At 35.0% G+C, this 26,164-nt stretch overlaps 1 protein-coding gene across 1 annotated transcript in view; it reads right to left on the bottom strand.

Moving 5' to 3' along the window:
- The window catches only part of ATP9B (ATPase phospholipid transporting 9B (putative)), a 165,464-nt gene that overhangs the window by 117,823 nt on the left and 21,477 nt on the right, over positions 1-26,164 (bottom strand). Inside the window, exons 3-6 of the mRNA XM_026843584.1 lie at positions 25,215-25,365; positions 20,566-20,679; positions 16,912-17,020; positions 7,543-7,601 (exon numbers count right to left, since the gene is read on the bottom strand). Of these exons, the coding sequence (XP_026699385.1) occupies positions 7,543-7,601; positions 16,912-17,020; positions 20,566-20,679; positions 25,215-25,365 (433 nt within the window). The remainder of the gene's footprint in view (positions 1-7,542; positions 7,602-16,911; positions 17,021-20,565; positions 20,680-25,214; positions 25,366-26,164) is intronic.

Raw genomic sequence — 26,164 nt, 5'->3', positions numbered from 1 at the left:
CCCTTATGCTACATGCCTACCCAAATCCTTAGCTACTCCACCACTTGTTCACAAGGCATCTACCAGCGCAAGTTACACACTGCCAGCATAGGGTTTAAGCATGAAAAATGGGGGGGAGTAGTACAAAAGAACATGTCAAAACCTTAAAGAAATACAGGACTGGGAAGGAAAAAAGTGACAGACTAAACTGACAGGGACCAGAGTGAACAGTGTACAAAATGAGAAAAGATACTGTACTGAATTGCAGTTTCTTCCATCACAACTTATGTCCAGTATGTCACATGCTACTGAAGCTAAACACAAAGATTCCTTTGCATTTCATTTGCAGACTACCTTTAACCAACTAAGAAATCTCAATGGGTTATTAGCAATAGCTTTACTAGTTTCATGCTAAAAAATATTTCTTAATATTAATTTCAGATTACCTGTTAAGCGGATATAATGCACAAATTATTTTCACATAGAAAGTACTTCCATTTCAGAATAAATTTCAGGTTTTCCTGTTATACTTGGTTGATACTGCCTTGAAAGCCACTGCATACCTAAGGCTCATCTTTTATTTTTTAAGAGCTCAACTGTCTATTTGAATGGGAAAGAAAATAAATGTAGCTGACAAAGCCCACCACATGGCATACACAAAACTCATAGATTTCAGCCTTAAAAACCTAAATTTTTGTTGAGTAAATTGCCAAGAAGTGTGTTCAGTGTATGAGCATTTCAAAGCTACATAATTATTCCCTACTTCATACCTCAATTATAATCAAATTGCAAATTAATACAGCACTACTAATTCAATTGTGGCTCTATTTTGCACACAAGCTACCAGCTATAGAAAACTGGTTAGCTATTTCATACAGAAGAAACAGCAGTGAAGATAGGGTCAAGCTAACTTGAAAACTTCAAGACATTATTCAGTGGAACATCTCATGACCTGAACATAGCATACAGAATCCTGCCTGTAAATTTTATAAGGGTAATCCTAGTCACAATACTTTGATTCACTGTATCAAAGTGGAAGATATGATGCTATGAGTTATTACAAAGATGTTAACTATCAAAGAAAAATATAATGGGTTCAAAATTATCTTTATACAACATTCATGTGCATTCAGCACGTAGCAGCTCAGAATGTGCTTATCCCAACAGGAATCTAGGCAGTAGCCCAGACCACAGCATCATCAAACATTCAAAAACCTCCTAGGAAGATCAATACAAAACAGAAGGGGTATTTTCGTTCATTTGAGTCAAGTCAGTCCTCCATCTCAACATTTAAGGACACAACACTGCTATGAACAGAAAGAAGCTCAGCACACTCAAACTGGTTTGATTTGAAACCAGACACATAATTTCTCATTTTTAACCCTGTACTTTATTTTTTTGAAGGCAGAACTTCCCCTTTATCACTGCATGTCAAAAGAAAAGCCTTAGAAGAATGTACACTCATAGACCCCTCCAATAAAACAGCTCAAAATACATCTATCAAGGTTATTGAAACACTGCTTTGTATAATGCTTAGTGTGTAGGACCTTCAAAATACTATGCCTGACTAATCATACAAATCAGTTCAGACAGTGGAAAAATTCACACTGTATCACTCATAATGGAGAATACATGTGTATTTACACCAGACACCACCACTGAAGCTGATGCTTTTTCCCATATATAATGCTGTACTCTAACATTTGCCTCAGTTCTTGAGAAGCCACAGTCATACAGCAAGAATGTTTCTGACCACGAAATATCCTGGATAGGCAAAATTTTCCATTACTCCTAAGAAACTTTCTGGAGATCAACATGCAGCCACAACAGTGCCATCTGGAATAGTGTGATTTGAATAGATCTATCAGAGTCAACTGCTGTTGGATATAATGTCATCCATAACTGGATTCTACGTTATATAGGCTCAGCTTCAAAAGAAGATGATGTAAATTCTTACAATCTCTGGGAAGCACGTACCTTTTGCCACTCCCTGTTACATACTCTCAAGGATACCAATTCCAAAGTGGGACTGGAAGCAACTGCAATTGTATTCTCTATTGATGGTGTCCTGGTTCAGCCAGGATAAAGTTTTCCCCAGCAGAGAGAGAGGGGGAAGGGATCTCCAGCCAGGTTATTCATACCATGCTGACGTCAGGGCGGACCCTTTTCCTTGCTCCTTGGCGGGTTCAGGAGGGAATTCTGCTTTCCGTAGACCAGCTAGCGGTATTTCTCTGTATATCGTTTGTCTTGTTCACTGTTATTGCTGTTTATTGTTGTTACCATTGATACTGTTGTTGTTCAGATTGTTTTATCACTCTGTTGTATTAAATTTCTTGTTATTTTAGCCAGGGTCTGTGTCTAACTTCCAGCCCGACCGGCGCACAGATGGAAAGTTCAGTATAGAGGGGCCAGCAAGGGCTACAGAGATAGCACTACCTCAAGCAAACAAGATGCTTGGAGAGAGCAAGTTTGGAAACACTAGATAATAGATGCATGTTCTGGTTTACCTAAAAATACTATGCAGTTAGCAAAAATGCCTCCTCATAGCTTAAAATTATGCATTTACATGCATGCATACTTCCTGATTTGCAGCAATTTCCATTTATTTGTAAAAGCCCAAAGAGTTAAAAATTCATGTGCTTGTCTATATGTCAACAGTATTCACCATGAAGAGGCTGCTCACCTACAACTGCAGCTAGTACAGCATTTTTTTGAATCTTGCTTGGAATAGAAAATAATTCAAGATGTAGTGAAATTTATTACCCATCATGAGCCCAGACTCAACCAGGAATATCTCATATTCAGACTTAGAAAAAGATTCAGTAAAAACATTAATCTTAATATGTATTATTATGCACCTTTTAGAGGAACAAAAAAAGGAGGAAAGGGAAAATGCAACTTCAAAATTAAATAAATCTTTCCTTAAATGACAATAACAATTAAGCAGCTATCCAGTCTTCATATAGATTAGCTATACATTTTTGCGGCTTCCCTGCCAGCTCTGACATAAATCCATTACACAAGTTTCAGGTTACTGGCTTCAAGCCTACAAACTTCCAGTTACTTGTAAACAAACTGTAACACTTGAACACTATCAGAAAATTTTGCAGAAATAACAGTCAAGTGATCTAATACTAAATTAAATAGAAGTTCTAATAATCTGAATAAGTAACAGGTTTTTAAAAATCATTACCAACTTCCACAGAGAAGGCATGTTTCATGTTCAGTAACTGAAACCTTCACCTGGTACTTGCTATCCAAAATTCAGGTCTGTACGCCTGACAAAAATCAGGTAGTATCATGAAATATTTCAGCTTGGAAAGGGTCCATAAGGATCAAATCCAGCTCGCTGCTCCTCACAGAACTACCTAAACCAAACCATTTGACTAGGAGTGCTGCCCAGACGCTCCTTGAATTCTGACAGGCTTGGTACTGGACCAATTCCCTGAAGAACCTTTTCCTAATGTCCAACCTGAACTTCTGCTGATGCAGCTTCATTCCATTTCCTCATGTCCTATTGCTGGTCACCAGATAGAGGAGATTAGCACCTCCCCCTGATGTCCCCTCTTGAGGAAGTTGCACAACTGTGATCAAATTAGTCAACTAAGCATTTTATATTTTAATAGAAAAAATGAATATTGATTTTATGTCTTTTTAATGTGTTCTCTCTGCTTGTTTTTGTTTCCTATAAAATAATGTAAGCTTTCCTTCATTAATATATCTGAATGTATGTTTCCATGTAGGGAAGGCTAGAGACTGTCTTGTCTTTACTTTCTCTCTCAGGAAAAACAAAACAAAACAAAACCACAAGAGAATTTAAGATTGATATCTCGTTTTTCATCAGGTTTCCCGTATTTTGGAAGTGGGCAGAAAGGTACTACTGGAATACTAGATACCAAAAACCTTTGTCACTTACTGCTGACACTGGAGAGCAAAGATGTACCTAGTCACTATAAAAGAGTAACTACACAGAAACAGATGGCAAGTATGCTACAAAAAAATCTTTAACACCTCATTATGGAGAAAATTAAATTCTGTTGTACATTGTCACAGACAAACAGCAGCAATATGTCAATCATGTTAGCCCTCTCATGTTATATTTATCAAAGTGGAACAAGTTAAAATGACAACACATACAACTTCAAGCATTCAGAAACCCATGAAGAAACTATGTAATCTCAATTACCACAAAGATGAAGCTAGAAATGTTTATTGATATATACTCAAATTTGAATATAGAAGTCACGAAAATGACTTGAATACATTGTTTTGCTTAAGTCTGGGAAGAATTAGAGCTCCAGGAAAGGAGGGCTTCGATTTCTCTCAGTATTTGTCTATGCTGGAGACTTACAGATTCATTCCTAGAGACCAAAGTACGGCAAGACAATGGTCAGCACAAGGTAAGTACTCCTCAAGCTTCTGGGTTCCCATGGCTAATACCATTCAGGAATACCAGACAGACTGGAAAACAAGAAAACCCACAAAACATACCTATATTTCTCTGCAACACAGGCTACAACATTCACTTGAAAAATACAATTTCTAACAGCTTTCAAATTACTTTTTCATTTTTCTCATGTTATTATAATGAGATTGTTATTTACATAAGCTTCTCCAGCTCCTAGTCAGTCTCCCAATTCCCCTACAACTGCCCATAGCTACAGAACATCAGAATTTTGCATTTACTGTCCTTTCTTCTCCATTTGTGTGGAATGAACCATGTACTTCTCTCACTAAAATACTCCTGCTTGCTTCTGAGTTATAAACAGAATAGGTACTTCCCAGCTGTCTTCTTGCATCTGCATGCTGTGCAGTACTGCATGGTAGCATTAACTGCAATCCTAACAAATATTGGATTATTTTCACTTTACATCTGAAATTAAGAAACAATTGTGTCCCTTTACAGATCCAAGACCAGCTCTCAAAGTTTCCCGATAAAGCATTACTGTTTCACATGTTTTAAAACACTATTATGTATTGTTATTATTAAATGTTATTCTTAATAATTAACTGTGTTATGAAGTTTAATGCCCTCTTCACATCTCCAAAATGTATTCCAAACTGTCAGTAAGCTACTCGTCTAAATAACAATTTCTGAACTCTTCAACACATCCCTGCTATTTAGGAACACTATGCACACCTGTGCTCCCACCAGAAACTAAAAATGTATCTATCACAAACCAAGGAGAACATCTAGGAAGCAGCAAGTCCATTCCAGGCAGGGGACAGTTTTGCAGCTAACACAAAAATGTCTTTTAGCTTTTGAAAACAGGCAATATCATCTTCTACTCAGGCCCCTAGTATTAGTGCATTACAAAATTTTCAGTTGAAACAATAGATATATTACTTGGAACTAAACTGTTTTAAGCACACTGCAGTCACTTAGAACTGCTTTGAAATTAATCAGGCCTATTAAAAAAAAGAAAATAATCAGAGAATACTCAAGTTTTAAATATAGAAAAGCCTTCCACTTAAGTTGTTAGTATATGTGATGCAGTCACTAGTTAACATATGGATCTTCAGCTCAAATGAGTCATTAATTTCACAGCAGAAGTGCTGTTGATGCATCTTCCAGTCAAATACAATGTTAACTTGTTCCTTTGCCATTAGAGTAAGCAATTGAACATTTCACTCCCGACTGGTTCTTTGGCTTAAGAGCCATACTCTGAAACTGAAAACTGCTTGCTTCAAGAAAATACACTTCTCAACAGAACCAGAAAACATTTAATTTTATTAGTCTGAAGGTACCCCCAGCTAGGCCAAAAAGAAAAAAAGCTCTGCTGGAACGGGAGGGAGCTTGAAGCTGAAAGACAACATTCAAACTATTATATGTGTTTTACTGAGATACCCAAGTGAAATCTTCATCAAAGAGTACTCTACTCATTATTTCCCTAAATCCTTAAACACTACTTTTTTTCATTAGAAACTTCAGGTACTCGCAACATATGATCTGTAAGCTGCTGCAAATAATGCTGAAATAGATGCTAATGACCTACCTCATACAAGACAGATTGATCCCCAAAGTAATTCCAGTTTTCCAAATTCTAGCATAATTCAACAGACTGATGATTCTCTGTAAATTTCAGGGAAAGCAGATTACCTATGTAGCCACTAGAGTCTTCCCTACACTATAGTAATTGATTCCAGGTTTAGAGATTAAGGCAGCCCTGAAAAGTTTCCTAATAAAAATCAAAGCAAGTATCTCATTCTCTGTCTCCTAGAAGATCTCAAATACGCACAAGTGAGCAGTTGCAAGGTGACTCCACCTGCACTCTTCGACAGCAAGGCGTAAGGCAAAACAGATGTAAAGGCCAGACATATTAGTGGTAATCTTGTCTACCCTAGTATATGCTGCTCAGAGTGGTCCAAGAAGCTATCAGGTACAGATATCAGACAAAAGAGAGAAAAAAGGCAATAAATAGTACAAATTACATGAAAATAGATATAGTTTAAGCTGAGAGCAGAAAACCAAATGAGACTTGGGTGTATTGTTCTTTCTTTGGACTGTAGAAGAAACAGAAAGGAAGGAAACAGAAGTTTTCTAAAACACAGAAGAGGGGTTTCTTCTTGAAAATATAAAATAATCTGCCCACTAACAATTTATGAGTTCTCTGAATTCTCCAAGTAAAAGAAGAGGTGTTAACAAATAAGAAAGCACAAAATGTATCAGGAGGGCATATTTGCTGAACGATGTTCTTTTATCAGAAGTAATTTACTCAACTAAATAGGAATAAAACCACCATGTTTAGAAAAGTCTAGCCACTGACTAGGTTCCACTATTCTGCTAAACTGTAACTTGCCATACAACACTTGAAATAAAGCTGTAGATACAAGCTTCAACTTGAGGTGACTCCTTCTAGCATCTCCATGGATTAGCTCTCTAATACAAAGCATGATGGGAATCACTAGCACCCAGAAAGTGAGTCACCTTTTCAGAATAAGCTTAAGTAAAAACAGTTTCCTCTGACAAGGAAATCAAGCTGATTTTCAAGGTCACAGTAATTTCTCAGTACCTCAGAAAACCAACTGAAATAAGTATTATAATAAAGACTGTTGCTAACAGAGGGAAAAGTTGTTCACAGTTCTCACCATTTATAATCAAACTGGAAAGCTTTTTTAACCTTTTAAAAAGATATAAACGTTAATATTATTTATTATATACATATTATAATTATATAAATATACTTCTATGTATATAAAAATATAACTTATCCTTGAAGGCTTCAGACATAGGAAAACACTGATTTAAGCATCAGAAGGTATGAGTACTCAGACAGCTTAGAACATCCACCACAGCACAAGCCAGAGAATTTAATTCAGTAATTGTACTCCCTTCACTAGATAAATTTAAGCATATACCAATTCATAGAATATAAATGCTTATTCAATTAAGCTTATAATTAATCGAAAAATAGACTTCCTTGAAGATTTTCAAATAAGACTTGAACTGAAACACTAGCTAGTTAGTATTTAACAGATAAGTACCTTGATATACTTTTCTTCAGAAGATAATTAGCATGTAAATAATCTTTAGTCTCTAAAATATATTTAAAAAGTATCAACCTTTTCCACTATGATGAGGTCTCCAACTTGTATGTCTGAACTCTTAACTTGCACTTTACCTTAAAAAAAAGAAGAAATGTAATCAACTTAGGCAGACATTAGTAGAGTCACAAGAATATAAACTCTAGAATGCAATTTATACTTGAAGATGTTACTGTTTGGTAAAAATCTTATAATTTATACAAAATGGATCTCTGATAAACACAATAAATAGATTTCATCAGTTTGACTAAATAATTCACTGGTTTTAAAATCTAGTTTTGTAACCAGTTAGCTATTGTAGAAGTATTAAGAGGAAAAGTATGTATGGAAGATACTCAAGTCTGATCTACAGTATCAATAACAGAATTGTAAAATTGGAAAAAGGAGTCTTTCACATCTCTTACTAGACACCACTTCTATTTCTGACAAGTCAAGAGTTGATGGCTTACAGTCATGGAGCATTCTCACATAGAAGTTTAGTCACAGCTCAGTTACCAACAGGTAGCTTTGCTTGGCCACTAAAGATACTGATATAATTGGCATTCTTTGACACTTGTTGGCAATTATAGTGGAAAACAGGTAAGCCTCTCTAAAGTCAGAAGAAATGCCTGAAGATTTCATTTTAGACAAGTAAAATATCAGAAAGTTGAAATAGAGGTTTTTTGATTCTCGAGAGCTGCCCAGTCAGTAACTGCTGTGAAAAACTCATTCAAAAATATACACAGCACACATACCAGTTTAATTTCTGTGTGTTCTTTAACATATTAATATTTGTATAACTTAAGTTTTAACATTCTTATTTGATAGACTGAAAAAACTGAGACAGAGAGGTTAAGCTACTGCTTAATGAGTTACAGTTGATCTCATCAGAATTCAGTTGTTCTAGTCTCAGGTTCTTGCTACAATTCCAGAAAAAGTACTTTCCTGAGTTGAAAACAACCAACCCCACCACTCCCCCCCAAACCTTGTAGACAAACAAGTCATGACATATAGAAACCCTCTTCCAAGATGTAACAGGTAATAAATTCAGAAGCAGTTAACTCAGAATATAAACATATATTTACACAGCCCAACAAGCTGAAGCACACCCCCATACAGAATATCCTTTCCTATCAGAAACACTATCATGATTATGATTCCAAGCATCGGGCATCTGATTAGCAGGTATCAGATGACAAGAATGTCAAAATACAGTCAGGTGCTAGGGTTCTAAAAAAAAAAAAAAAAAAAAAAAAAAAAAATCAGACTGAACGAATTAGAATGGAAGACCCACAAAAGCATAGAATAAGCAGCAATCAGTTTAGAGTTTAATCCAAGTATTAGAATGTGCACTGACAAATCTATTCATATCATCTCTCAAAGTTATATTAACTACAAAAGAAAAGCTAAGATAGGTTCCAAATCCATGAGACCTCCTTATAACTCTCAGTGAAAAGAGATCAGGGTTAACCTCAAAAAATTCCTTATACTTACATGTGCATTTGGTGAAAGGTAGTAAGATTCATGTTTTGAGTAATTATTTTCAGTACTTGCTCTTTAAAACTGCATTTTATGCAAAATTAATAGTTGTTTTATGTTTCAGTCAATAAGTGTATTTCTATACCTAATCTTTAATACATTTTCCATGACATTAGCACTTTAAAAATGTGCAATGTCAGAGGAAAATCAGAACTTTTGTTCAGTCTGTCTCTAAGGTTATTTCTGAAAGCCATTGGTTGTTATTGATAATGATCTTTCTAAGTTTTTCAGTTGCCAGAAACACCTTCCACCCACCCACAAATATAAAATAAATTGTATCTTCAGCCTGACTCCTAAACTCTGTCATAACATGTTTGTGAGGGTGAAGGGAGTAGCAGAGTAGACTGAGGTATAAAACAAGCTGTAGTGAGAAACATTAGCAGTTCTTTACAGAAATTTCAAGATAGCTATGGAAATTAAGTTAGTGTCAATACCTCAACATTTTTTTTAAATCTAAAGTTACTAATACTAAAGCTCAACCACTAAAAGAAAGTCTGATATCAAATCAACATACTGAGTCTGCTTCACTGTAGAAGCCTGTGAATTCTCTTTATAAATTCTCAAGTTTTGTCTAGAAGTGAATAGCGTATACCAGAAAATATCATGTTTACTTTGCTGTCTAAGTCTGCTAGCTTTAACAAAAGGGTAACATTTCCTATTTGGTTTCAAATTCCTCCACTAACAATTTTCATCATTTTATCAGTGTGATAATCAAGTCAATCAACTGATTATAGTAATAACAGCCACAGAAATCCTAGTACCAGCTGCATTAAGTCTCAGATCTACGCCACCTATGCAGTCATGTATGACCAAAGCCATTCAGAGATCCTAATCAAATGCAACTACTAGTAATTTTATCAACTTAAACAATTGTCCTTTCCACAGCCATCTTCTAACAGCATTTACAGTAAAGATGAAAAGACACTAAGCCTCAAGAAGACAAGAGAAGGTAGAACGTTCATTGGTAACATGATGTAGGGCAGACAAAAGCAGACTCCTGGTGCCAAGTATACCAACAGGAACCCTCACTGCACCTTTGCTTGTACTCAGTCTAGCAACCCTGGGATTTTCACATTATGAATTGAAAAGTTTCCTTATGAGACTGTTTTCTAGGTGGCTTAGTGTAACACCACAGAATACTGTCTATTACTCACTAACATGTCTTGTTAGAGCACCCTGTATATCCCCACATGTAAGGAAGTAGCCTGTGACATACAAGACAATTAATTCTACAATGAATGTGAATGACAGGGCATATTCCACTAAAAAATAAATGCTAAAACCTGTCAGTAATTCAGAGAGTGGCTTAAAAGTTTGACAAGTCAATAAATAACACTTTCCTTTAGACTAGCAAAAATAAGAATCATTAGATACCACATCAGAGAACATTAAAATAATGCAATAATACATCTTAGTGAAGATGAATTTAGAGAAAGACACTCAATGTTATTCACTGCATAAATTATTTTTGCAAACTATTTTTTCTCTAAAAACATCTCTGTAGCAAAACACTCTTCACCATCTGTGTAATTACCAATAAAAAGTCCAAAGCTGTCAGAAGTGGTTGCGCATCCAGACTTTATAGTCCACCAAGGCGCAAGGCTTTTGCCTAAAGCAACATATAGAATTATGCAGAACTGGAACACTGAAATGTGTCTGTAGTAATTCATTAAACTCCCAAGATAAAGCCTTTTGAAATGAACTGCAGTGATTTGAAAAACTAATAAATATCTCATATGTGCTAACAACTATTTCACATTAAAAAATTAAGAAATGAAGTAAACAAAATGTGGTTATCAGAAACAACTTTGTTTCTTTTTATTAAAAAGTGTTTCTACTACATCAGTGCAAACCACTCCTGAAAGAACAGTAACTTCAGAGAGTAGCATTTTCAAATTCTTTTTAATTTGTTATTACATCCCACTCATGGTACCTTGAGTACTCTCTGACATACTGCTTCTGGAGTTGGTAACAGAGCTTGTCTCAAACACATAAATGTAAAACTCTTGAATGAAGGGAGTCAAGGTTAGATCATATGAAAGTTTATCATGTATCTATTAGCCTGAGTTGTCAGTATAGTTTAGTGTATACATAATATAATGGGGAGATGGGAGGGAGTGGGGGAGGCAGGCAGTGGGGAAAAGCTTAAAGCTTCAGGGAGTCCAAGGTGAGGATGCTTCTGCAACTCAGCGCAAGTGCTGTCCTTGGATCCTTATTTCAAACTCCATCTCACATAGTGAACTGCCGTTAGTCTTTAATTATCAACATAAAACTTTAGAGAGAAGCTTCCTAGCTCCTCTCTCCTACGTACTATGACCTCTTGGGTGAAATGGAAAGCCTTCATTCCTTCTTATCCAATCTCCTGGATGCTGCAAAAATGTGGAAGAAAACAGTCCCCCAGACATTTCCTCTCTTTCAGCCTCTTTTTCAAATTCTTTCTTACATTAAAATTTCAAGTTTTGTTTCTGCTGTTGCTTACTGCTTCCCTAATCAGATGGATTCAATTTATATAATTCTTCAATGAATTAATATTTTAATAACTTATTCCAAATGGTCTAAATACCAGGAATGAAATCATTGTTAGGTTTGAAATCTTGCAAGCAATAAAGACTTAATGTTGTCTCTCTATGTTAAGAAAATTTGTTGGCTTTTTTTAAAAGCATTGGCTTTTTAAAAAGCAAAAGGACCACCTGTTCTGCAACTCATAGTTGTGACTATCACAGTTAGTTATGATGTTCTTGATCTTTTTGTTTTCAGTAACACTGCATGGGCAAACCTAACTAGGAAAGGTTTGGGGCAGGACTGCCAACTTCAAGAATGGGAAAGGAAAAAAGGAGTTAAAATTGCTTTTCAATTTTATTATCCAATTGGCTTTTGGCAGTTTAATGAAAGAGATAATAGCCTGTTTATGAAATTGAGGTCATTCTTCTGCAGAATAGCAGTGTTTTTTCATAGGCACTTAACTGGTCATACCTAAGTGCACAAGACAAGAAGCTGAGCCAAAAGTATAATGGTCCCTTAGGGAAAAAAAACAGAAGTTCTCCCAAACACGCATGCACAGGTCTAAATTTTTTTCCATCCCAGTTTCTGCTTTATAAAAGGATACACAGGTGAGCTGCTCTGAAGCAGAAAAAAGCAATTAAATTGACAGGATCTTCAAGCAAGTTAATTTCATTTCTACAGGCAGATTTCTTCCTCCCTCCAACTTTAACTTGCATACTGACTGAAAACTGTTTATTAAGGATTTGCAGACTTCGATATGCAAAAACACAAAGTGGATTTTGCAACAAACATCTCAATAAAAAGATTAAGACATCAGAATGCATTATACAATGAACAATCTAGGAGATTCAATACCATAATCTGGAAAAATATGCAAGGAAAAAGATTCACATGAAAGACAGGGGGACCGGTATATTAATTGACTTGCTCACATAAAAATTCAATACATTCACTGATTTGCATGTTTCATCACTTGCCACAAAGGGTTGAAAAAGTAGAAACCACTAAAACTGCATATGTAGCCAGTTCACCTTTCTGACAAGTGCAAAGTTACACATAGCAAATTCATGAGAGGATGACTGAAGACTGAGCTTTGCCATGTTACATGACAACTAGAAAATTGTGTAACACTGGATATCCCATGGATCAGAATTAGTCTATAGACTATAAACTGGCCATTGCTGCCTAAGTACAATTAAGTAACACTTAAAACAGATATCCCATTCTCCCTGGATTTCCTACTTGGAACAGCTCATTATTATTAAAAAAACCCTAAAACTTACTGATTAGAACAAATTCAGGGCCTTGAATTACTAAGAAGAAATTTTAAGTCCAGGAGTCACTAATGTGAATCCACCATCTTCAAAAAGCTGGTACTTCTCACGCTAGCAACATGCAAGTCTAAAGATGATACTCACGTTTTAACTGTTTAGGGGCTCCTGAGGCTAAGAATGACTCCACAGTCAACACTGCTAGGTAGTCAAAGACTTCCTGATTTTAATCTACTGCAGTGCTGTATAAAAAGATTTTAACTTAAAAATCAGCCCACCCACACTATCTTTATACAAGTAATTAATCACAATTCAAATCCCAGTAGCTTCTCTTGCTACAAATACATTTGTTTCCCTATAATAAACAAAAAATTTTGCAAAACAACTGAAGTGATTAAATTCTAATTTTTATCTTCCATAAATGGTACAATTAAACCAAAGGTAACACTGAACCTTTCTAATTTTTAGTTTTCCTACTGTCCAATATGAGCACAGGCAACCTGCTTAACCTCTCTATGTCAGTTTCTCCCATCTTTGAGATAGAAAAAAAAAATACCAGGTTCAAATAAAAGACTGTAAAACCTACATAGGTAAAAATCACTAGGAAAAAAAATACTAGAGCATTATAAAGTGCAGTTCCACTCTGAAAAGTGACTCTTAAGAGAGGCATCGATTTTCAGGCTTTTAATTAAATCAGTATCAAGTTTGTTCATTCACAAGTAACAAAGCCTTCTTTCTCCAAACCATTAGCCTGTAGGTTAGCATAGTAAACCTAACTGAATTTTTCCACTTGAAGAGTACTGCCAATATTAAAAATTAGGTAATTATACTGAAAGTTATTTATAAAAACAGTTTGCAGAAGTGTAGTACTTATTAATGTAGGCTTTATTAATTTGCACACACAAATACCTAAATCCTTCTGAAAACCTGTAAAAATCTTGGTCTAATTTTATCATAGCAGGAAGCCCTGCTTTTTTGCCTCAAAATGATACCTTTGAGTTTCAGAATGCCTTTTATGAAAAAGGAGCAATTTATCATCTATTCATTATTTTATACACGTGTTTGTGGCAATTTTTAGTTCAAGTGGGGACTGCAATAATGTTTTCATTCTTAAAAATGGCCACAACTCAGAATATCGTTAGCTCAATCACACTGTTGTCAACATAGGATTTAGAGTTCATTGTAAGCAGAGATCTTGAACCTTTCCTTCCGTAAAATATCACAATCTTGAAAAAACCCAAAACACAAACAAAACAAAAACCAAGTATGAATTCATGATGGCACTGACAGCAAAACCTGAAAGTCAAAAGAGATACACATTTCTGGATAAAAGCTGATATTCTTTTTTATAAAGGGCATTTTTAAAACCTCTTTTGAACAAGTCACTGCTCGCTAATGTGTCAGTTCCTGATATAACTGTTAGGCTTTACCTATATACTACTGTATACTATTTTAAAATCCCTATTCCGTATCTATAAAACAGCTGTGTCACGGTGACCAAATCCAATTTTAATTTGGCAACTTCCTCAGTTCTAGGAGAAGCTACAAAATTAAAAGTTTCTCAAATACACATAACCTTATGAAATATTTCATGAGCTCAGAAAGAGGAAATTAGGATTCCAAAACTTCTCCTTAAATGATGCTTAAATGCTTAGCAATTTACCAGAAACTCCATTGTTAACTCCAAAGAATTCAAGTGAAAAAAGTAGCACAAAAGGCACCAAACAGCTCTTAGAACAGCAAATGTCAGTCTTGACATTTACATTGCACTGGTAACTATAAACTATAAATGTGCTTCCAGATCTAAGAATTTCAGATTACTAACACTACTGCTGAATAGGGTACCATCTATTTCAAATATGAGTGTTCAGTGGCCTGCGGTAACAGTTCTAAAAAAAAAAAAAATTAATAAACCAACCAGCATGTAAACTAGAACTTTGAAAGAAAAGCCATTATGAGTTCATTTCTTTACAGATTGTATTAATGACTGTAAAGATCTGGAGGCCAGCAATGCAGCCACTTGTGTTAAACAAATGACAGCTATCCCATTTGCAAATTTCCACAGTGGTATGTCTAAATGTTGATAAAGCTACTTCAGGCTGACAAGGAAGGGAAGAACAATAGGCAAATATTCCTACAGTTGCTTCCTTCTGTATACAAACTCCAGAAAACAATGCAAGTCTCCATACTGCGAGGAAGCAGTATAAATTCCTCTCAGCTGCTAGGTTATGTCATCACTAATGAGACTGTTCACTTACCTTCCAATTACTTTTAAAAAAAAGGGTAAGATTTCACACAGAACATATTTGTGTTACATTACAAGCTTTTCATCCATTTTTTCTGAAGACAATATTATCCAGAGCTACTCCAAGAGTTTAGTTTCTAATTAAGACTCCCAGATATGGTGAGATTACTCTTCCCATTCACTCTCCAAAGGTATTTGTGAAGATAAAGTAAAAATTGCACTGAAATCTACATTGGGATTTAGTGAACAGAATTTACACTTGGCACAATGTATGCCATATACTCTAACTTTTTGAGACAGAACCTCACATGCCTTAACTTCCCACTTGCTAGAACTTTTATGGCAAGGAAAATCCTTAACAGAGGCTTCAAGGATACTGTAGCAAAACAACTTTCAAGGGTAATAGCAAGGTTATGTTGTTTTGTGAGGATATTCATTACAGTTTGACTTGATAATCAGTTATTCATTATTTTCTGGCACCATTCTGTGTGGCACTCTGTTCTGAATCTAAACAGTAAAATGTGCTAAGCAACATAAAAGTGGAGAGCAGCACATTGTTTTTCCTCTGTACTGGGTCTAGCTGAGCCGGAATTGTTTGTCCCCTATAGCAGCCCTCATGGTGCTGTGTTTGATGCTGGGAGCTGGCAGGGTGTTGGTGGCACCCTGGTGTTGTGGCTGCTGCTGAGCAGTGCTTACACAGCACCGAGGATCTTTCTGACATTTCCCCCACAGTGGGACGGGGTGGGCAAGATCTTGGGCGGGGACACAGCCAGGACAGCTGACCCCAACTGGCCAAAGGGATATTCCAGGCCATAGGACATCTGCTCAGTATAAAGCTGGGAGAAAGGAGGAAGGGGGTGGGGGCACCCTTGGTCCTCCGAGGCAACCACTGCGCGTATCGGAGCCCTGATTCCTGAGAAGGCCCCACATCGCCTCTTCATGGGAAGGAAAGAATACATCTGCTGTTTTCTTGTTTTTTGCTTCCACACGTGGACCTTTGCTTCACTTTGCTTATATTAAAACTGCTTTTGTTTTACCCACAGGGGTTGGTCTACCTTATTTTCTTTCCCCTCTTTGCCCTGTTGAGAAAACAAGGGGAAAGGGGGGGGAAGTGATAGAGCGACTTGGTGGGTACCTGGCATTTAGCCAAGGTCAAACAACCCATGTTTAAAATTTACAAAGTCCTACCAAATTTGCCACTTCACAGCTGAAGCACTTCATTAAAAGTCTTCATGAAAAACTGTCAAAGGTTTTGAATCCAAAGAAGTCCTAACTGATTATTTCTTGTACTGATTTCTGGAAAGAAAACTGGCTGTTCCTACTGCATGATCATATACAATTCAAATTATATGCAAAAATTGAAATCAATATTTTTGATACTAAAGCTGACACTCAATATATCTTCCTTTTCTTAAGCACAAATATATCCAACAAGTTTGAAAGGCTCTAGTTAATTTTAATTAGATTGTATTTCTTAGTTACTGATCCCTTATTTCCTATATACACTTGATAAATAGCTGACAGTGTTGTTGAGTTACTGTTCGGTATCAGTTTCAGAGGAGAACTGCACTTTGAAGTAACAGTACTAAACAGAAGAAAGCTTCAAAAAATATATACAATTATACATACACCTTTCCTCTACAAACAGCAAAAGATTTACAACACCTCTTAAACAGATCAAGTTTAACAATCATATTTATCTACAGGAAATCAAGCAATTTAGTTCAGTATCAGTTTCATTCTGAAAAGTGCATCTTGAGACTATTAGTTATTTCTTTGAACTGAAAGCCTGTAAATGTATTTATAAGATGATGAAATGTTTTAAGGATTTATACAAACGTTTTTGCTAACCTCGTACTGTCAGCTTGCTATATAACTGTGAGTTCATTTCTTTGTCTCTCTTGTAACGTCGAAATTCATCAACAGCTTCCCGTACCACCGTGACCGTCAAAACAAATCCCTGTTAAAGATATAATTATGCAATTCAGAATTATCAAAGTACTAGATTAGAAATACAGAAGTAGGAACACTATACAGAATATGTGCTTAGAATATTTACTTTTTTCTCATTTAGATTTTAGTGGTTTCTTTAGTCTGTTAATATATCATCTTTGTTCAAAAAAAGAAAAATTGTACTTCGTAGAATTATAATTAAAGTAACTAAATCCCCAAATACATGTTATTTAGATATAATTTGAAATTTTAAAAACTAAAATGCTTTGGATGAGCTGCAGACAGCCTTTACAGTTCAATAAGCATATTTCCCTATCTTCCACAAACTTTTAAGGCTTTAGAAAAAACATTTAAGAATTCTCCAATTCTAATCTTGAGTTCGCTGCCTTTTTCTTAACAGAGAAAAGGTAAACAGATGGCTAGCTTAATTAATTTTGCCATCTTAAATGTATTTATTTACTAATATGTCACAAATATTGACAAAGAAAAGGGGGTTTGTTCTGAAAAAACTAAGTATCTAAATGCTTTGGCTGCTATATTCACAGGATACTGCCACTGCAGCTTCTGCTGGAAGCAGAGATTGAGCTACACACAACTAACATGGTCTCGGACCACAAAAGATAGGAAGCTAAAAAGAATACAAAACAGTTCAGGGATAAGCACATAAGCCTCCTCTCTCCCTTTATAAACCTCCTCAGATATGGTCTTCTGGTTTCTTACACTCAAGTGATCAGTCTTTCTCCACCAATGAAAATGAAATAAAACAGCAGAGGGGTCTTATCATTACTGTAAGTAAGATCACTAAAAAATTCAAATATTCAGAAATCCTCCAATAGATAAGATTCTAGATTATCTGTCCAGCTTCAGACACCCACCAATACCTTCCTTCTATAAAAGAAAATTTATACCATTAGACTTCTTTTCTGGCAGAAGTCCAACAGTTTGCCAACCTTTCTCTAGCTTCCCAGCAATAAGAAACAAGTGAACATATAGAGTTTTCCTAAAGGAGGATTGACTAAAACGCTCCTTTTCAATACCAAGGGCTGTTTTACAGTTCCAGCCCAAAATTCCAAGGTTTATTCTGTTGCAACCTTCTTGTTTGTTCAGGTTTACAGTAGCTACAATAATTAAATTAGAACTACATAGAACAAAGAACATCCTTTTTACTTCTAGGGAACAACTAAATGAGCTTCTCCCCCTTTCTGGCAGCAGCATTTGCACAAGCTTTGGCAGTACAGATATTTTAGCAGCATAAAAAAGGCACTCCTGAAGCACCTTCAAATATAGTTGCCAATTGCACATATCTTATTAACTAGACAGTATACAAAGCACAGAATGTTTTTTGCAAGAAATTTCCCCTAACAGTCACTACACATTGCTGGGCAGTTCAGTACAGCTGACCCTGACTGTGAGGAACAATTTAAGAAAGACATTTCCTTTTTTCCTCATTTGCTCAAAGGAACTTGATATTCTTCCACAGGCGAACTGAAATTGTGAAGCCATTCTTACAAAAAAACCTGTCATCTTTAACTGTAACCAGTTATGTATCTTTAGCATACTGCTTACAAAATTGTATGGTTTACATGTTTGTATGCTGGGACTCAAAATAAGAAGTCCATTTCCTGCTCTGTGAGTGACAACAAACCAGTAAAATACAGTCTTGTTTGAAGAACTCCAGCACTTGATCTAAGTGTGTTATGTCTGTCTCTTGTAAAAACTGTTGAAATAACAAAATACCAAAACCAACATCAAAAAAACACCAAAAAACCTTTTAGCAAATAGTCAACTTCTATACAGTTGAGTTTAAATATCAGACTGAACAATTCTTTTTTTCCTTTAAAACACTGAGAGAAAATACAAGCCAACTCATAGCTGCTACTCTGATTATTACTGAACATTTATCAGCAGTTACATGTTCTTCAAAGAAAACCAAACTTACCTGTTAAGCAACAAAGACTGCCCAATGGGTCTGACTTAAAATGTTTTCTATTTTCATCATACATACTCAGCCTTACTCAACATCCAATTAATCTCTTTTACCTGGAGGTTAATCATTAGTAGAAAAGCTATTCAAGTAGAAATAAATGAGTTAGCAAAAAAAGGGTACCACTAGCACTAACTGAGATACTGTATTTTCAAGCTGTATGTGAAAACTAGGAAAAATAATTTGAAAAATCCTTAAATAATACAAACACATCTATACAGAACAGATTACCAGTGTTCACAAAATACAGTGCTTTCTCCCTTCTTTGGGCAATGATCCTATGTGATTTTCTTTCCTTATTACCCCACTAACATACAGAGCTGTACACAGCACTTCACTGTGAAGAGACCAACTTCCAGCCAGGCTGATTTCTGTCTTTTTACTCGTCTAGTGACAAAGACCTTTGTAAATATCCATTTCAAATCCCACTGTTGAACAAATTTTCTGCTTTGGAAGTGTTTCTTGTTACAGCAGAAGCCAAAAGTTGTCTGGAAATAGAGGTGTGAAGAACCTCCAGGACAATCGCTCCATTTATCAATACTTAAAAGGACACATGTTGCAACAATTAAAACAATGAAATCAATCCAGAATATTTACTCTATTGACTTGTTAAGAACGACCTTTACTCAAGCAATCAGCATGTCACTGTTCCTCTTGAATACCACTGAGAATAAATGCTACTGAAAAATACAATTTTTTTTATAAATTTAGAAAATAAAGCATTTGTTCTTCCTGCCTCGCTTTTAAACCTGGGGTGGAAGGGCTGGGAGGAAGATGAAAGAGTTGTAATGATCTGGTTACAAAAAAGAAAAGAATTCCAAATCATGGGAATATAGCTGGCAGATTACCAGAAGGGCCTCCTCTGAAGAGAATACAATTTTACACCTTAGGAAACCTGAGTCAAAAGCAACTGGTTTGAACAGTTTCCCAAGAAAATACTGCAGAGGGCTCAATAAGAAAAAGATGTATTGAAAAGAAGTCAGTGCAACTGGCAGGGCAATCAATTAAGAAAAGCATGTTTAATGAATAACTTATTTTCAAGATGCTTTTTCCTCCTGCTTTATCCATGGTTTAAAATATTTTATCTCAATTTTTGTCAAAAGAGGACATGCTAAAAAACAATACAGAAGGAATGCAAAAAATTCATTATTTAAATTCTCAGCTAGCCTGAAAACAACAGATTCAGCAAATAACAATAAACTGAAAGAATCTTAACACACAAATTACCTATGTTACCAAATAAAGTTCTTCACTAGCTGGAGATTTTTTTTTTTTTTTAAACCTCTCAAGTGACCAGCAGTCAGAAAAAAAGCACTGCTCAGACTAGCTAGTTAACAAAAGCAACCTCCAGCCTGTGTGGTAGGCAGGTGGAAGGGAGGGCTATCAAAAAACAGCTTCTGGAGTATCTCTGTAAAATACTGTCATTTTAAATAAGCAATTTATATCTATTACATTCTTCAACCACTGTAGTTTACCAGATGCAAATTTATGAAATGTATGTATACATGAACTTTTCATCTAAAGTTAAAAAAACCAAAACTTCTAGTTAATAGTATTTTTCTGTTTACCAGAGGAGCCCAGTACGTGTACAGGTAGCCTATTTTCAATGCTGGTACAAACTGTGAGCAGGACACGACGAGAAAATAGAGATTCAAGAAAAACTTGAACTGTTCATATAAAACCTAAAATGAAGAACACAAAATAGATAAATGCCTTAAAATCTGTACCCATAATGTACATAAAATTCTCTTTTTCATTATAGTAGATGTAAAACCATTATATGGCATACTATTACATACGGTACTATTGTAGTACTATAGCACAATATGCAATATATCATCACAAACTACTACAAGCACTAAGTTACTTCAATAGTATACTGCTATTTCTGTTGAGAAAAACCCTTTGATATCAATGCCTCTTCACTCTGAAAAAAGCAATTTGCTAAATTTTTGATATTTTGAAAACTGGACAATGTGAAGTCAATCTTTACAAATATATTATATATATATATATATATATCAAGATCACTGTGCAAATATTTACTCCGAAATTTTAACAGCAAACAAGTCAGATGTTTGTAGAAGGATCTTGCAATAATTTTATATCCACAATAGTTACCTTTGAGTTAAAACAGTTTCTGTAAATTTTCTTTTTTTACAGTATCAATAAAAAAAGCAAAATAAGGTCATATCTGAATTTTCATCAATTACATTAAGTTTTCACTTTTAACTGTTAAAGGTTTTCTTCTTAAAAAATACAGCATTAAAAGTAAACCTTAATTTTTCCTTAAGTATCAATACTTAAATTCTGTTTTATCTGTCTCACTATGTCTTCTTGTCTTAAATGTGTTCATATCCTGGCCTTAAATAATAATAAAACCAAAACTGGCATCAGAGGAACACAAACATTTTACAAAAATGTCATCCTAGTCTCTGTCATTTAAACTTCTACAGAGTAACAAATCTAAGTAAGCCATACCATGATACCCTGCATCACTCAGAATACCCTAAAACTTCAGCCCTGTCTGGAGCACATACAGAAAACAGTATACATTAACTCCTCATTACTTCTGTTCACTGCATTTCCGCAGCAAACTCAACAAAGCCACTGAAGCTTCTCCTCTTGCAGGGGTGGAAGGTCTCCAACTCATCTGCCACCTTTCTGAAGTCCTTTGGTTTTCAAAGGGAGAAACGCTGCTATCAATCAGACATGCTCCTTCAAGATAACCATTTCTTACTGTTCTTAAAAATAGTGAAACTACTCGATGTTCAAGAATAAAGGTTGTTTAGAAATAAAAAATGAACACTACAGAAAAGATCCATTGAGTAAGGGTAAGAAATACTGCTCTCTTTCCAAGTGCCTATCATGTGGAAATCTCAGAATAAAGCATTATTCTTCAGTTTTGATAGCAAGATAAGCTTTTTACAAAAGCAACCACAGTGTAAGTTCTCAGAAAGTTTAAACTACAAAAAATCTGGCCCAGAATAACATGGGCTTTTGAGGTAATCAGCATTAAATTTCTCCAAAGATTATTTTGCAATAAATATTGGTACATATGTTTATTAATAAATGAAAGGTTTGGTCTGAACTCTTACATAATTGTCCAAGTTTTAAGTGAAGACACAGTAACCTTATCACGGAATATACTGTCCCATATTCCAAACAGATAACATGCAGAGAGCCCCTTGGTAATTAAAAGCAACACTTCAACAAATGCATGTTTTCAACATTATTTATAATTACAATGCTTAAGAACTTCATTCACTTTAGAGAATTTTGAATCTTCAAAGACTTTATGTATTTTTTTAGTAGGCCAGAATAACATGGTACCTCCAAGCAGGATGATCAAAAGTGGCTTCTGAACTTGAAACATTGAAATTGGAGAAAATGAATTATCAATTATTTCAAAGCTAAAAGATTAAAAATAGATCAAAAAGCCATATTTAAAGAGCATCTCCATCTTTTAATCTTACAATTCAGTTAATATTACAACTTGTGCATGAAAATCGGAGTTATTGGACATTTATTGCTATTTTCAGTCCAACATTATTACTCAGTTATGTAAAAACATACACCCTAGGAAAAATATTCAATGAAGTTCACTTCAAAGTGTCTTTGACAGGCACAACAACGTAGCAATACCAGTTTCTTGCAAGAGTGCTACACTTCAACTAAAGGCTACCTAATCAGCCTCAAATAAAAGGATTTTTTCCAAAAGCATGGAATTCTATTCCACTATTTACAAACAAAACTGTCAAGCCATAAAAGTAAAATTTGAAGTTGCAGGGAAAGGCAGAGCATTCTTCCAAAATGAAACTAATTCAGGTTGAACCTGTACCTTATATTAATACTGAGAAAATTTATATGTTCATTTGAAGCAGTATACTTAACTGTTTACAAAGACTTGATATACCAGGTCAAAGAGAAGTCCACAGAGTACTTTGTGAGGTGCAGAACTGCGAGAGCACCCATCTTGCTGGAGAAGGTGTGAGTTAAAAAGCACCTTCCAACAAATCTTTTGAGTCCTGGCAGACCACAGATCATTCAATACACAGCTAAACACTTCCAGATAGTTAAGCAAATTGAAAATCCTCTTAGTTACATCAATCTGATTTTTAAAAAAGAGACTACTGCTTTGAAGTTCAGGAGAGGTACTCAAAACCTGTCCACCACAGAAAATATTCTTTATAGAAATGTACACAAAATTCCTCAGGAGCCGTACCAAGATGGATACAATATCGACCCAACTGGTATAAAGGTAGAAGTAGTAAGCATTTTATATAAATGTTAGGAAATTAGATTATAACTTTGGAAATGTTACAGCTCTTTTAGCCAATAAGTAAAATTCTCTTAATCTAAACATTATTTTAAGCTTGTTTTTTGATAGGAAATCATTCAATATTTCCCATTGCCAGCTGCAATGCTAAAACAGATACAACTCTAAACAGAAGATAAAATTTGAGACAACGAAAATTTCAACAAAGCTAAATCATTGGAGTCAATATTTATGAATTAGTTACATTTATGAGTTTGAAAACAATACAACTACGTTCCCTACAAATTACTTCTAGTGGAACAGCATAAAACACAGATAGCTACACAGTATTTCTGATCCATGAAAAACATTAATTTATGTCTAAAATGAAAACTCAGAAACATTTTATTTTCACCAACTACTGGGCTTCATCTTCAGGACGTCACTTAATTTTGAAATTACTACTGAGTTTCCAAATACTACCATCAAAATCAAAACCTGATTCTGCCTATACTGTAAAACCCAAGCTTTTCAAAAGATAAAAATTGAACAGACATTCACTCTCTCAACAGGTAACTAACTGCAAACTATGGCTTATCCCTACAGGAAACATGAATCTAGTTTAGGATTTGTAATCTACACTGCAGATTTCTAGTCACAATAATCAATGGCTTACTATATGCTTAATGAATTTTCTGACCTTCAGGAAAACATATGCGGCTTAACCAATGTCAGTGTATTTAATAATTTAAACTTCGGAAGAAAACATTTACTTCATTCAATAGAGATGAGAATATTTTATCCGCCTGTGATAAGTGACATTTTATTTCTTTGACAGGAGATCAGTCTTAATTACAAAGCCATTAATTTTTTTGTTGTTTTAATAAAGAAATGTGTTAGAAAGCACCTGTCAGTCATTGGACCAAAGAGGCCAGAAGAATACAATCAATACTCTTATAAACCAGCATGATCACTTAAATAAAAAATTTAAGACAAAGCATGTCTGTAATTCAAATGTAAAGACATTCAGTTTTTACAAGAAGACACGGGACTCTTGGATGGTATTAGGAAAGGTATGAGTAAAAGCATGCTAGTAAAATTTATAATATCACAGCAGCATACATTTTTAGGTTTTAACCATGGAAGCTTCAAAAGTTGTCTTCTCTATCGCTATATTTCATTATAATGAGATTTTTTTTAAAAGTATGAACTAGACAAAACTGTAATGTCTCTTTTGTCTTCATATATGCTGTGAACATTATAAGCAAACAACTGAAATTAAGATGCCATATGGCTTTTTAGGAAAAAAAGTGACAAAAAACCTTCTACTCCACAACAAAAGTATTGTCTGAAGAACTGCATTCAAAACCAAAGACATCACTGTTTCTAAAACTGCAGTAAGAAATACAGCTATGAAAAGTACTAGTGTATTAAACTAGGCCTTATATGCTGTCGTATAAATTGAAGAGGTGGGTTGTTTTTGTCCTTTAAGGAGTTGCCCGCTTCAGAACACTTCATTTATAATGCTTTCAATGGCAGAGAGTATGAGAAAATATCTATGGCAATACATTATAATTTTCAACTCTTTATTTCTCAACTGAAGTGCTTTGTAGTATTTTCACAACTGACTGTGTAGAAGCGCGTCTGTTTTTAAAAGAGGATTACAAATTTCTACTGGTGAATAGAAAAGTGCAAGGAAACCCATCTCAAATTTCTAAAGCTTCACTAAATTCCAGCCACTCAATCATACACACTGCACTTCACTAAATATCCCTTTGAAAGCAAAACAATTTAGAAAAAAGTAGCCTTCCTCAAGTGTCAATTTTAATTGAAGATATCAAGATAAATGTAAAAAAAGAAAGGAGAATCTGGGCAAATAATTATCTTTTTGCAGAATTGTCAAAAACAACTACAGAACATATAGTCAGCCCAACACCAAAAAATGGTTCGTAGCCTTACCCCAGGTATAAAGGTAAAGACGTTGTATTTTTGATTTTTAATGGCATTTTTTGGGTATTTTTCTTCACACTTTTCAGGACACCCAAGCCACACTGTGCGAGCCTTCAGCTCTTTCTTTCTTCGGCAAATGTTTATGAGCCAATCAGAACAACTGAAAAGAAAAACAATTGTTTACTTTAAAACTAAAAGTTTACTATATGTGTTTACTATTTCCAAACCTGGAACCATAAAGGCAAATACCTAAGAAAAACACACTTTAAAATTTTTGCCACATCTAAACAAGCAAGCATGATATTGACTTGTAGTATTTAGGGCAATTATACAGTACTCAACTCATTCAGATATATAACAGAATTCCTAATAAAATAATGACAAGTTTCACTACACCTTGCCCTGACACAAGTTCAAAAAATTCCAGTTAATACAAGTCTGCATTAGCAGTGCCTAAATGCCCCCACTATTAAATAATTAACTCATCCATCATACCTTTCATTCCTTTGGCTAAACTTTTTATCTTGTATTACCGATACTCAAATTATGCTAATGACTGAAGAGGAAATAAAGCTTCTGTTAGATAAAGGCAGAAAAATTTCAACAGCTTTGTATACAATTACCACATAATCTGTAAATCTTAGTTTCCTCCATAAAACTGCCTATAGCAGACATAACAGAGAAGCATACCTAATGCCACTGTCAAATGTTTTCAACCAAAAAACCCCCCCCAAATCAACACCCCAATGTAAATGCAGATCACACAATCTGCAATGGTGAACTTCAGTTCACAGGAGAAAGGAAACACATGCTTGCCTAACCAGTTTACAAATGAAGAGGGTTTAAATTATGAGCAATGAGGTAAGAGAAAAGAGCTCATAGCCACATTTAAACAACTGCATTTGGGCAAGGACACAGGAATGATGGGATGAGATCACAATGGAGGAGGAACAAAAGAC

This window comes from Athene cunicularia (assembly GCF_003259725.1).
Source record: "Athene cunicularia isolate RWA chromosome 2 unlocalized genomic scaffold, athCun1 chr2_part1, whole genome shotgun sequence".
NCBI lineage: Eukaryota > Metazoa > Chordata > Aves > Strigiformes > Strigidae > Athene > Athene cunicularia.
This window is presented reverse-complemented; position numbering and strand designations above follow the sequence as displayed.